The sequence below is a fragment of the Oncorhynchus mykiss genome, chromosome 2 (assembly GCF_057628025.1).
Source record: "Oncorhynchus mykiss isolate SJ-2025 chromosome 2, ASM5762802v1, whole genome shotgun sequence".
NCBI lineage: Eukaryota > Metazoa > Chordata > Actinopteri > Salmoniformes > Salmonidae > Oncorhynchus > Oncorhynchus mykiss.
Genome location: NC_143023.1, coordinates 22953408 through 22968099, shown reverse-complemented (window position 1 = coordinate 22968099; position 14692 = coordinate 22953408). Strand labels below are relative to the sequence as shown.

The window sequence follows — 14692 nt, the reverse complement described above, 5'->3', positions numbered from 1 at the left end:
GGGCCATGGGTACGCAGGCGTCACCGCTCAGCAGGTAGCCTTTGTCACACTGGCAGCCCTCAGAACAGGACTGGCGACATGTAGAGAGGCTTGTACAGGTGGCAGGGCAGCCTGGGGCACAGAGGCTATAGTGGCTGTTGGCTGGACAGGAGAGAACTGTAGGACAAGGAAAAGGGTTGAATTGTAGTTTACTCCGATTAGGAGTGAAAAAAAGTATATACACAATTTGTTTCGTTGAGGATGGGAAATTAAGCAAACATTTGTATAAGCCACAATCTGGAATATTAAAGCTGATCCAAATTATAACAGGCATCGAAAACAGTCCTCCAGGTACGGAGCAGGGTCCACGTTGCCATGGCACTCTTTAAAGGGGTGTCGTGGAAATTTCCTCTATTTACCAAATCATGGGAGCAAACCACACACACAAGTCAGAGTTAGTTATCAAAGTCCATCTTTAATTATATGAGCTCTATCACAACCCTGTGACTCTCAGATCGATTCAGTGTCTAACCATGAATTCTCTGAGAGCCCCCTTACAATGCAACTGAGTTCCTTTAATAGCAAAGACACACATAGTCAGACAGCATAGACATAACTCATCGTTCAGCTTTGTCTCCTTACTCAAACCCCAGAACCATAAACCAACCCTCCATATCACCAGTCATATATCAAATTGTCATTTAGATACAACCAACTCTAAATACAACCAATCCTGGACAAGCTCACAGAGAGGAGAATGATTCCAGACACTGCAACCTTCCTTTCCCCACTATGGGAAAGGTAGGGAGTAAAATATATGTTTACACATGATGACACTTTGACCTCTCCCCTCTCAGCGGCCCAGGCAACTTAGTTTTGACATAGAACAGATAACTGCAACCTCACCACAGAATTACACAAAAATACCATTCTGATGAGAATTAACTTACACACATTTGATGAATATAAAACATCTTACATATGTTACCAACAAATTCTGAATCTTCCCTAACAGGGCCCGGCCTTGTCTGCTATGATGCCACAGCGGGAGCTGTACGTGTTCTTCTCTGTGTCAGAGCAGGACTGGCATTGTGTCCCCTGGCATCCAGAGGAGCAGCCAGGCACAAGGGCCACCCGCCAGCTCTTACCCAGCCAGGTGGCATCGGGGACTGTCCCGCATTGCGAGGTCGTCCTGGGGCATGGCGTTGGAGTTGCCACACAGGCCGCAGACTGCCCCCTGGTAGGGGCTGGGGAGTTTGACGTGCACCGTGCTGTGCCAGTCAAATGTCAGCGTGATACCCGCAGCAGTCTCCACCACCGCTCGTTGGCCACTGCAGAACACCATCAGCTGACTGTTCAGGCCCAGGGGCAGGGACACAAGCTGTCCATCCAACTGAGACAAAAGAGAAAGGAGAATTATATGGGAGCCTATAGATTTAATATTTTTCCATTGTTCACTAATCCAGAGTAATTCCCAATGAAATGTTAAGGACTTGAACGCTTAAATAGCTGTAACAGCACCATGGGTGGTAGAATTTAACACGTGGGGGAAAATAAACCACCACTTAGTGTTAAATACTAAGAGTCTTAAAATACTAACATAATTATAAATTCCTGTAAATATACATTCTGTCCCTATACAGCAGGGGTTCTTAAACTTTTTGAGCCTGGGACCCAAATGAGAAATTCTGTGTTTTCCTGGGACCCAAGCTTAGGAACATATGCAACTATACGTCCATGCAACTATATGTACATTTTATTGCCCTTACGCCTAAAACATATGCAATATAGACTAAAACAAATAATGAAATAACTAGTCATGTTTATTTCCCCCATTAACTCTTACATCTGTCTAGGTTGGAACTGTTGCTGTTCATTCAAAAAATAATTTTGCATTCTGAACTAGAACAAACGGATTGATCACTTCACACAGATGCATAACAGAACAGACACACAGGCTTTTTGATAGTGCAACCCTAAGTAACAGTATAGATGATGAAAAATGATCAGGCCTACTGTACAAATTATTGTCAAAAGAAAGTCTAGGTTGGAGCTGTTGATGTTAAAATAGAAGTCATCTTTTTTTTCTGAACTGGAATAAACTGACTGATCCAGGCTGTATCACATCCGGCCGTGATTGGGAGTCCCATAGGGCGGCGCACAATTATCCCAGCTTTGTCCAGGTTTGGCCGGGCTAGGCCGCCATTGCAAATAATGATTTGTTCTTAAGGTATAGGGGGCAGCATTTTCACTTTTAGATAAATAGCGTGCCCAATTTCAACTTCCTGCTACTCATGCCAAGAATATAAGATATGCATATTATTAGTAGATTTGGATAGAAAACACTCTGAAGTTTCTAAAACTGTTTGAATCATGTCTGTGAGTATAACAGAACTTATGTAGCAGGCAAAACTCAGAGGACTAACCTTTCAGAATTTTTCTTTTTTGAGGTCTGTCTGTTCACTGAGTTCTCATTGGCAAATGATATTTCTTTGTTTTCAGTTCCTACCGTTTCCACTGGATGTCACCAGTCTTTGGAATTTGGATGAGATTATTCATTTGTGCAATGAAGAAGTAGGGCCAACTAGGAACTGCGTAACACTGTTGAGAGTTGCGCAAGACTTGAAAAGTAGCTTGGTTTGTTGTCTTCCTGTATTGAACACAGATAGACCGGTCTTCAATTTGATCGATTATTAACGTTTAAAAAAAACTAAAGTTGTTTTACAAAAGTAGTTTTAAATATTTTGGCAAAGTTTATAGGCAACTTTTGAAATATTTTGTAGTGACGTTGCACATTTTGGAAGCTGTTTTTTTCTGGATCAAACGCAGCAAATAATTCAATCAATCAATCAAATTTATTTTATATAGCCCTTCGTACATCAGCTGATATCTCAAAGTGCTGTACAGAAACCCAGCCTAAAACCCCAAACAGCAAGCAATGCAGGTGAAGAAGCACGGTGGCTAGGAAAAACTCTCTAGAAAGGCCAAAACCTAGGAAGAAACCTAGAGAGGAACCAGGCTATGTGGGGTGGCCAGTCCTCTTCTGGCTGTGCCGGGTGGAGATTATAACAAAACATGGTCAAGATGTTCAAATGTTCATAAATGACCAGCATGGTCGAATAATAATAAGGCAGAATAGTTGAAACTGGAGCAGCAGCACAGTCAGGTGGACTGGGGACATTGACATTTGACATTTTGGATATATATGGATGGAATTAATCGAACAAAAGGACCAATTGTGATGTTTATGGGACATATTGGAGTGCCAACAAAAGAAGCTCGTCAAAGGTAAGGCATGTTTTATATTTTATTTCTGCGTTTTGTGTAGCGCCTGCAGGGTTGAAATATGCTACTCTCTTTGTTTACTGGTGTGCTATCATCAGATAATAGCTTCTTATGCTTACGCCGAAAAGCCTTTTTAAAATCTGACATGTTGGCTGGATTCACAACGAGTGTAGCTTTAATTTAGTATCTTACATGTGTGATTTAATGAAAGTTTGATTTTTATATCAATTTATTTACATTTGCCATGCTGCATTTTCCCTGTTTTTTGGCCAAGTGGGACGCAAGCGTCCCCTATACCATAAGAAGTTAAAACTTCTTAAGGATAGGGGTTCTGCTAGCGGCCCCCTCAAACATTCCTCTGAAAAGGCAGCGCGTGAAATTCAAAAATATTTTTTAGAAATATGTAACTTTCATAATTACAAGTGCAATACACCAAATGAAAGATTAACTTTTTGTAAATCACCCCATCGTGTCCAATTTCAAAAAGGCTCTATAGCGAAAGCACAGTTAGGTCAGAGCCACAGTTAGGTCAGAGCCAAGTCACAAAAACACACACAGCCATTTTTCCAGCCAAAGAGAGGAGTCACAAAAAGCAGGAATACAGATAAAATTAATCACTAACCTTTGATGATCTTCATCAGATGACACTCATAGGACATCATGTTACACAATACATGTATGTTTTGTTCGATAAAATGCATATTTATATCTAAAAATCTGTTTACATTGGCGCGTTACGTTCAGTAATGTTTTGCTTCCAAAACATCCAGTGATTTTGCAGAGAGCCACATCAATTTACAGAAATACTCATAATAAACAGTGATAAAATATACAAGTGTTATTCACAGAATTTAAAGATATACTTCTACTTAACTGACTTGCCTAGTTAAAAAAGGTTCAATATATAAAAAATATATATATATTTTTAAATCACATGGATGTAGACCAGAAAACAAAAACACAGTCCTAATGAACTGAGGTAAAGACAGTTTCAAGTTGGATATTCGACAGATATTCGCGCTTTCAAACCTCAATACCTTTCAAACCATTTGAGCCACAGACTCCAAATAAGTGTCATGATGTTGGAAAAATTGCACAACATTGCACAGGTCTTATTTTCACAATTTGGACATTAATTCGCTTTCCAAAGCTAATAAACATGTGGAAATGTTTCTAGTTGAATTAGTTAGGGAATGTGAAAGAAGTACAAACTTTTTTTTACATTCAAATTTCAATAGCTCCTTGGTCATGTGACCTACTTGACTCAAACAATGTTCAGAATGTCCACTGACTAACCTTCTATATTGCACACCCTTTAGTTTGTCCATTTTCATCTCACATTATTTTACATACATTTTTCTAAATTTATGTGTAAGCTTGCAGACCTCCATTTTACTTTATTTTTTATGTTAACAAATGTTCCAGCCTCGCAATAACCATCTTTCACATGGACACTGAAAGGATCCGCAAATGGCTGTATGTGGTATGGAACAAGGACAGGGTGTTCGAACAGAGGTGCTTAAAGGAAGGCACACAGGTAGGCCTCATGAAAAACAATATTTCATATGCTCTTTTAAATCACAATAATAGGCAGTGATTTGTCAGTTAGAGTGAGCTTGATAACGTTAAAGAATCCTTTTCATAGCATCACTTTCATATACTGTACATGAAGACAAATCCTTCTATGTTGAGTATTAGAACCCAGTTTACATAACCTGATAATGACTTGATATTTGAGTGTATTCACAACAAGCCACCTGCAGACAACTTACAAAATGCAATAGTGCATTTGAGGGTTAGTTTTTCTAATGAAAATTGTTATTTGATGCATAGCCTACTATTTCTAACTGGAAAAATAAATTCCTACGACTTTTGTGAGTAAAATCCTTTTTCCAAAATTGATTTAGGTACATTTTTGTGAACAGGTATGAGGGTTGTGATATGGATCATTTAATGGTAAAATCATTTAAGAGATCAATACATTTCTATATTGATTCCCCAGTATCTGTATGAACCATCAGGCCAAGTGTTTTTGGTTGACCCTGCTGGACAGAAAGAGAAGGAGGAATCGGAACACGCTGTATTCAAATTCAGGTCATAGTTATTCCATTGTACTGGATCTAATACATATTAGCATTTTACATACACTTATAAGTGTAAGAATTTTTTATGACATACTGTGAAAAACTCTCTTGGCTGCTGGCTCTGTCACTTTCAGACATGCAAAGAGCAGATTGAAATGGGAAGGGTAGCTCTTGACTTGAACCACATGGGTTCTCTGTAAAGAGAGAGTATTCAAAAAGGGACAGACACACCCCATGACTTTCAATTGGCACCCTTGACCTGTATGTATTCTCTCCTGATTGGCTCTGTGGTGCACAGTCTGGCAGTCTGACTAAAGTGCCAGAGGTATGTATTGTATTTATGGGAACAAATATTTCCTAACACTTTGGATCCTATTCTTGGACAGTTAGAAGACAAAATGCATCAATGCAAAAAAAATGTTTTTTTACTGTCCATGAGTAACCTCAACATTGTGGGTCTGTGGGTGTTTGGGCCAATAGTGCCAACTCAATTCTACCACTGACTAGTCTCTCATGCCCCTATGAACGAGGACACAGAGCAATAGTTTTTAATCTAAACCAGACCTTTTTTACTGGAGTACACTAACCCCTAATTGGGACTCTTATCTTGACACATAGTAGCAGTTTACCAGATAACAAGTCAAGAAGAACAAAAAGTAGATTGTTGTAAGGGTGTATTACGTCCTGTGCTGCCACATTGTCATATCCATTCTGGATTCTGAGTGGTAAAATCATAGCTGAAAAATGCCTCTATGTATGTGTATACATTTTCTGCCAAGACAGAACTGCCAAAGGGGGTGGAGTTGCAATTTACTGCAGAGACAGCCTGCAGAGTTCTGTCATGCTATCCAGGTTTGTGCCCAAACAGTTTGAGCTTCTACTTTTAAAAATCCACCTTTCCAGAAATAAGTCTCTCACTGTTGCCGCTTGTTACAGACCCCCCTCAGCCCCCAGCTGCGCCCTGGACACCATATGCGAATTACTTGCACCCCATTTATCTTCAGAGTTTGTACTGTTAGGTGACCTAAACTGGGATATGTTTAACACCCTGGACATCCTACAATCTAAACTAGATGGCCTCAATCTCACACAAATGATCATGGCACCTACCAGGTACAACCCCAAATCCGTAAACTCGGGCACCCTCATAGATATCATCCTGACCATCCTGCCCTCTAAATACACCTCTGCTGTCTTCAACCAGGATCTCAGTGATCACTGCCTCATTGCCTGCATCCGCCATGGGTCCGCGGTCAAACGGCCACCCCCCATTGCTGTCAAACGCTCCCTAAAAAAAAACTCTGTGAGCAGGCCTTTCTAATCGACCTGGCCCGGTTATCATGGAAGGATATTGACCTCATCCCGTCAGTTGAGGATGCCTGGTTATTCTTTAAAAAGTGCTTTCCTCACCATCATGAATAAGCATGCCCCATTCAAAAAAATGTAGAACAGGGAACAGATATAGCCCTTGGTTCACTCCAGACTTGACTGCCTTTGACCAGCACAAAAACATCCTGTGCCATACTGCATTTGCATCGAATAGCCCCCGCAATATGCAACTTCTCAGGGAAGTCAGGAACCAATATACACAGGCAGTTAGGAAAGCAAAGGCTAGTTGTTTCAAACAGAAATGTGCATCCTGTAGCACAAACTCCAAAAAGTTCTGGGACACTAAAGTCCATGGAGAATAAGAGCACCCCCTCCCAGCTGCCCACTGCACTGATGCTAGGAAACACTGTCACCACCGATAAATCTACGATTATCGAGAATTTCAAAAAGCATTTTTCTATGGCTGGCCTTGCGTTCCACCTGGCTACCCCTACCTCGGTCAACAGCTCTGCACCCCCCACAGCTACTTGCCCAAGCCTCCCCCATTTCTCCTTCACCCAAATCCAGGTACCTGATGTTCTGAAAGAGCTGCAAAATCTGGACCCCTACAAATCAGCTGGGCTAGGCAATCTGGGCCCTCTCTTTCTAAAATTATCTGCCGCAATTGTTGCAACCCCTATTACTAGCCTGTTCAACCTCTCTTTCGTATCGTCTGAGATCCCCAAAGATTGGAAAGCTGCCGCGGTCATCCCCCTCTTCAAAGGGGGTGACACTCTAGACCCAAACTGTTACAGACCTCTATCTATCCTACCCTTCCTTTCTAAGGTCTTTGAAAACCAAGTTAACAAACAGATCACCGACCATTTCGATTCCCACCGTACCTTCTCCACTATGCAATCTGGTTTCCGAGCTGGTCATGGGTGCACCTCAGCCACGCTCAAGGTCCTAAATGATATCATAATCGCCATCAACAAAAGACAATACTATGCAGCCGTCAACCTGGCCAAGGCTTTCGACTCTGTCAATCACTGCATTCTTATCAGCAGACTCAACAGCCCTGGTTTCTCAAATGACTGCCTCGCCTGGTTAACCAACTACTTCTCAGATAGAGTTCAGTGTATCAAATCAGAGGGCCTGTTGTCCGGACCTCTGGAAGTCTCTATGGGGGTGCCACAGGGTTCAATTCTCAGGCCGACTCTTTTCTCTGTATATATCAATGATATCGCTCTTGTGGCTGGTGATTCTCTGATGTACCTCTATGCAGATGACACCATTCTGTATACTTCTGGCCCTTCTTTGGACACTGTGTTAACTAACCTCCAGACAAGCGTCAATACCATACAACTCTCTTTCAGTGGCCTCCAACGCAATTAAAACTAAATGCATGCTCTTCAACCGATCGCTGCTCGCACCTGCCCGCCTGACTAGCATCACTACTCTCTGGACGGTTCTGACTTGAATATGTGGACAACTACAAATAAATAGGGGTCTGGTTAGATTGTAAACTCTCCTTCCAGACTCACATTAAGCATCTCCAATCCAAAATAAAATCTAGAATTGGCTTCCTATTTCGCAACAAAGCATCCTTCCCTCATGCTGCCAAACATACCCTGGTAAAACTGACTATCCTACCGATCCTTGACTTCGGCGATGTCATTTACAAAATATTGTCCAACACTCTACTCAGCAAATTGGATGCTGTCTGTCACAGTACCATCTGTTTCGTCACCAAAGCCCCATATCCTTCCCACCACTGCGACCTGTATGCTCTCGTTGGCTGGCCCTCGCTTCATACTCGTAGCCAAACCCACTGGCTCCAGGTCATCTGTAAGTCCTTACTAGGTAAAGCCCTGCCTTATGTCAGCTCACTGGTCACCATAGCAGCTGGAGACTCATATATTCCTCACTATATTTAAGCATCAGCTATCAGAGCAGCTTACAGATCATTGCACCTGTACATAGCCCATCTGTAAATAGCCCATCCAACTACCTCATATTGTATTTTTTTGTTGCTCTTTTGCACCCCAGTATCTCTACTTGCACATAATCATCATCATCATCATCATCAGCACATCTATCACTCCAGTGTTAATGCTAAATTATAATTATTTCCCCACTATGGCCTATTTATTGCCTTACCTCCCTAATCTTACTTCATTTGCACACACTGTATATAGGCTTTTCTATTGTGTTATTGACTGTAAGTTTGGTTACTCCATTTGTAACTCTGTTGTTGGTGTCACACTGCTTTTCTTTATCTTGGCCAGGTCGCAGTTGTAAATGAGAACTTGTTGTCAACTGGCCTACCTGGTTAAATAAAAGGTGAAATAAAAAAAACATTTAAAAAAATATACTATATGTGGGAATGTCTTATGTCTGTAATACATGTAGTGTTGGTAAATGGAATATTCCTCAACTGCATATATCATAATACTTCTATTTGCAATAGCAATGTATGTTCAACAACTGACATTTTCAGATATTATTTTGACAAACACACTTTGGTGCTTACAATTCATTCTCTATTGTCATAGATTTGGTGAGCACTGTCATCTGTGATATGACTTTATTTAAGCATGTACTGATGGAATTGTCACTTAAAGTCTACAAACGCTCTACATTTATTCACTCTGTGATAGGGTTGGATCCTATTTGCTACTTTTATTATTGTCCTGGAAATGGTTCCGTGCCTATAATTTAGGCTGTGTGTAGAAGGGGGCATAAAGGAAATTCTCTCTACTACTAAATTACTACCAGATTATAGTGATAAGGAAAACAGCATACAAATTTGGCCTGTGTATTCATTTGCCCATAACTAATCAGAATTCCATTATGTTTACATTACAAAAAGAGTACTCCAAAACAAGAAGATCCTGCCATGGAAAAAACAACTGGGTGGACATAAAGTGTAAAGGAGGGGAAATAACTCACCACGCAGCAGGACACCTTCAGCTGCGGGGTCTTTGTAATGCAGGTTTGATAGTTCACTTTTCAATAATGAATGGTTAGCTGTTCAATAATGAATGGTTAGCTGTTATGTGACAATTAGGTTAAAAAAAAAGATTTGATGTCGATGGCCTGTAAAGCTTACAGATTTAAGTCAAATAGCATGAGATGAAATTAGACAAACATCAAGAGTGTGCGATATGAAGGCATATTCAGTGGACATTCTGAACCTTGTTTGAGGTCATTAGGTCACATGACCAAGGAGCTATTGAAATTCTACATTTTGAAAAATTCATGTAAAATCATGCGAGATGAAAATGGACAAACTGAAGGGTGTGCTATATGTAGGCCCACTAAGTGGATATTCTGAACATTGTTTGAAGCCACTAGGTCACATGACTAAGGAGCTATTGAAGTTTTACATTTTGAAAAATTCATGTAAAAATGTGTGAGATGAAAATGGACAAACTAAAGGGTGTGCAATATAGAAGGGTAGTTGGTGGACATTCTGAACCTTGTTTGAGTCCAGTAGGTAATATGATTAATGAGCTATAGAAATTCAAAAATGCTAATAAATAATTTAAAATCATGCGAGATGTAAATCGACAAAAGGAAATTGGTGCAATGTGTGTCTATACCATCAGGTTAGCTAGAACCAGTTTTGAAAGTTTTAGGAGTAATGGTTAAATAGCTATTGAATTTTTTTTTAAATGTGATTTGTCACTATGTTGACGGTCCCTAACTGCTGTTGGTGGAGGTAAGGAAAACTACAGGCGAATATACGACCTGAAACTGTCTTTACCTCGGCTCCTAACGAGAGGTGTGCGGCTGGTTGAAGTTTTCAACAAGCATGTCTATTCTGGGCTCAGTTTTTGACAGTGCAACATTGAGGTCATGCTCAGCATTGAGACTGTTTCTGTACTTGTTTTTTAAAAAGTAATCCAGAGTGGAGAACCCTGAGTGACATAGGTAGGTGGTACCAAACAGGACCAGAACATCTACTGCTTTGTCAGGCAGGAGACCGCTTCCTGCTGTAGCGGAGCAACCAAGGAGCTATTGAAATGTTACATTTTGAAAAATTAATGTAAAAATGCGTGAGATGAAAATTGACAAACTAAAGGGTGTGCAATATAGAAGGGTAGTTAATGGACATTCTGAACCTTGTTTGAGTCCAGTAGGTCATATGATTAATTTTTATTGACTTGTATTTTAACAGCAACGGTTCCAACAAACTTGTTTTCAACAAGAAATTCTACAGTAGGCCTGATCATTTTTCATCTTCATCTGTACTGTTACTTAGGGTTGCACTATCAGTAGCTAGATAACTTGTTTTGGCTAACGTTAGCCATTAGCTGTGTACAAGGCCAGGTGATTGTTTGAAAGAGAAACTCACATATACTACTATGAGATAGCACTCCCTTATTTCTGCTTATCGCCTTTTATAAAATGACAACATTGCCTTGCTAGTGTAGCCGGTGCTATACTGCACCGCTGTAACTCTGCGTTGTGTGTGGTTGATTGAGACTATAAACGTGGACTTTGGAGATCAGGTAGTTTTAATCAAGCAGAACTGACTCTCTGCATCCTGCATCTGCATCCAAAAGGAAATAAAACATTTGTAGAGCACATATGTTCTGAGAATCGTCGCCTCTTTCTACAACAGATGCACAATAGGAGGGATTGGGATGATTCGAGGAGCTAGCCATCGTTCACACATACAATAGCCTGCTAATACCTTGGCTAGCTATTAACCACATGTTGATTTCAGAATATTGACATCATCCTAAAAAGTACAATTACAAGTGCATCTTAACAATACCATCCACTTATGAGTAACCTCTGAATATACATCATTATTCATGAACAAAAAACACTGTGTATGACTTTGTACTTAAAATAATCAAACTTTTTTGAAGACAGAAAAAGCGTGCCTACCTCTCTCAGTGCATCAAAATGATTTGAGCACGAACACGCCGGGCAAAACGTAAGTACACATTCCCCTTCTCCCAGGATGCAGGCATGCATAACAAATCAACACAACATATTGATATATGAACCTGGTGAAATTCACATTGTACTTTAACAACTGTTACATTAGCTGAGTTACTGTTTCCTGGAGCATTCGGTCCTGTTCTGAAATAATTCCCTGGGTATTCCGTCATACTGTGGATGTATGGTCAGGACGTGTCCTTATACGAATGTGTTAGTTTTGATTGACTCATTACTAAGCACTTCCCAGCACAAAACACTTTGAGGGAGCTCCTCGTTAATTCTCAAAGTTTGTATGAAAGAGAGAAACGCATCGGTGTATTGGCTTTTCATGACGATTGAGTTCAGTCATAATTTGTTTCGAGCATGAGTCCATTTGGCGAGTGGGAATGACAAATCAGTGGTTTACAGCGCATCATCTGCTGTTGAGCGACAGCGCTGCAGCGTGTGTCGCGGAGTGTCTTCAAGAAAACTCCAGAAAAATATCTGGTAAACCACGAAGCACACGGGCATCTCCCTCTCGCGCAGCTGCCAAACTGAGCAGACACCGCTGCTAAGCAGAAAGCGCACCGAACAGAGACAGCAGTTGCACTTGGCCAAATGAAGTCATTAAATAATTATACATTTACTCTGACACGATTCCCACCATTAACAGGTCCGCGACCCATACTTTAAGGCTGCTTTACAGCAACACTCACCAGTACCGTGAAGGGGGTAGTCCCTGCTGATGGTGAAGATGACAGTCTTAGCGTAGGCCACGGTCTTGCTCCCGCGGTGGTCATTCTGCACGGTCACCATGACCGTTAACAGGCCCGGATTCTGGGTGCACAGCGCCACCAGCTGGTACACAAAAGTCCCCTGGTAGCCAAACCGGTGTCCGTCGAAGGTACAGTTGAAGTCGGAAGTTTACATACACCTTAGCCAAATACATTTAAACAATTCCTGACATTTAATCCTAGTAAAAGTTCCCTGGTTTAGGTCAGTTAGGATCACCACTTTATTTTAAGAATGTGAAATGTCAGAATAAAAATATAGAGAATTATTTATTTCAGCTTTTATTTCTTTCATCACATTCCCAGTGGGTCGGCAGTTTACATACACTCAATTAGTATTTAGTAGCATTGCATTTAAATTGTTTAACTTGGGTCAAACGTTCTGGGGAGCCTTCCACAAGCTTCCCACAATAAATTGGGTGAATTTTGGCCCATTCCTCCTGACCGAGCTGGTGTAACTGAGTCAGATTTGTAACTGAGTCAGCTTTTTCAGTACTGTCCACAAATGTTCTATAGGATTTAGGTCTGGGCTTGGTGATGGCCACTCCAATACCTTGACTTTGTTGTCCTTAAGCCATAACTTTGGAAGTATGCTTGGGGTCATTGTCCCTTTGAAAGACCCATTTCCGACCAAGCTTTAACTTCCTGATGTCTTGAGATGTTGCTTCAATATATCCACATAATTTTCCTTTCCCATGACGCCATCTATTTTGTGAAGTGCACCAGTCCCTCCTGCAGCAAAGCACCTCCAGAACATGATGCTGCCACCCCCGAGCTTCACGGTTGGGATGGTGTTATTTGGCTTGCAAGCCTCCCCCTTTCCCTCCAAACATAACGACGGTCATTATGGCCAAACAGTTCTATTTTTGTTTCATCAGACCAGAGGACATTTCTCCAAAAAGTAAGATCTTTGTCCCCATGTGCAGTTGCAAACCATAGTCTGGCTTTTCTATGGTGGTTTTGGAGCAGTGGCTTCTTCCTTGCTGAGGGGCCATTCAGGTTATGTCGATATAGGACTCGTTTTACTGTGGATATAGATACTTTTGTACCCGTTTCTTCCAGCCTCTTCACAAGGTCCTTTGCTATTGTTCTGGGATTGATTTGCACTTTTCGCACCAAAGTATGTCATCTCTAGGAGACAGAATCTCCTTCCTGAGCGTTATGACAGCTGCGTGGTCCCATGGTGTTAATACTTGAGTACTATTATTTGTTCAGATGAAGGTGGTACCTTCAGGCGTTTGGAAATTGTTCCCAAGGATGATCCAGACTTGTGGAGTTCTACAAAAAAAATTCTGAAGTCTTGGCTGATTTCTTTTGACTTTCCCATGATGTCAAGCAAAGAGGCACTGAGTTAGAAGGTAGGCCTTGAAATACATCCACAGGTACACCTCCAATTGACTACAATTATGTCAATTAGCCTAACAGAAGCTTCTAAAGCCATGACATAATTTTCTGGAATTTTCCAAGCTGTTTAAAGGCACCGTCAACTTAGTGTATGTAAACTTCTTACCCACTGGAATTATGATACAGTGAATTATAAGTGCAATAATCTGTCTGTAAACAATTTTTGGAAAAATGACTCATCTACAAAGTAGATGTCCTAACCAACTTGCCAAAACTATAGTTTGTTAACAAGAAATTTGTGGAGTGGTTTTAATGAAACCCAAGTGTTTGGGAACTTCTGACTTCAACTGTATGTATGTATTCATGAGTAATCAACCACACACAAATAACACATTTCTCATTTGTGGGTTGTTGTCTTCGTTTAATGCATGTATAGCCTTACGGAGCTTCACATTCGTTTTTGTTGTATATTGTTTTGTTGGCGACATTTAAAAATAAAGAAAAATGAACGCTCACCACCCTGCACCTTGGTCCGGTCATTTTCAAGATGACGTTTGTGACAATTTAGTTATTTTTTATTTTACCTTTATTCAACCAGGTAGGCCAGTTGAGAACAAGTTCTCATTTACAACTGCGACCTGGCCAAGATAAAGCAAAGCAGTGCAACAAAACAACAGAGTTACACATGGGATAAACAAACATACAGTCAATAACACAATAGAAAAGGTCAATGTACAGTGTGTGCAAATGTAGTATGATTAGGGAGGAAAGGCAATAAATAGGCCATAGAGGTGAAATAATTATAATTTAGCATTAACACTGGAGTGATAGATGTGCTGCTGCTGATGATGATGATGATTATGTGCAAGTAGAGATACTGGGGTGCAAAAGAGCAACAAAAAAATACAATATGGGGATGAGGTAGTTGGGTGTGCTATTTACAGATGGACTGTGTACAGGTAT

At 40.7% G+C, this 14692-nt stretch overlaps 1 protein-coding gene across 1 annotated transcript; it reads right to left on the bottom strand.

Moving 5' to 3' along the window:
• Positions 1-437: 437 nt before the first annotated feature.
• Positions 438-12319, bottom strand: LOC110538480 (kielin/chordin-like protein). Its single transcript, XM_021625333.3, has 2 exons — positions 11559-12319; positions 438-1372 (listed from the first exon to the last, which is right to left on the bottom strand). Exons 1-2 carry the CDS (start codon positions 11646-11648, stop codon positions 1124-1126), a joined length of 339 nt encoding a protein of 112 aa, XP_021481008.2. The 5' UTR covers positions 11649-12319; the 3' UTR covers positions 438-1123.
• Positions 12320-14692: the final 2373 nt, after the last annotated feature.

What these genes read in the sequence shown, in the direction of transcription:
- LOC110538480 (XM_021625333.3), bottom strand. Translation starts at nt 11,648, where the DNA reads ATGCATGCCTGCATCCTGGGAGAAGGGGAATGTGTACTTACGTTTTGC. An exon ending in ATTTTGATGCACTGAGAGAG is followed by an intron (nt 1,373 to 11,558) that starts GTAGGCACGCTT and finishes CTTTTGTCTCAG; the next exon opens with TTGGATGGACAGCTTGTGTC.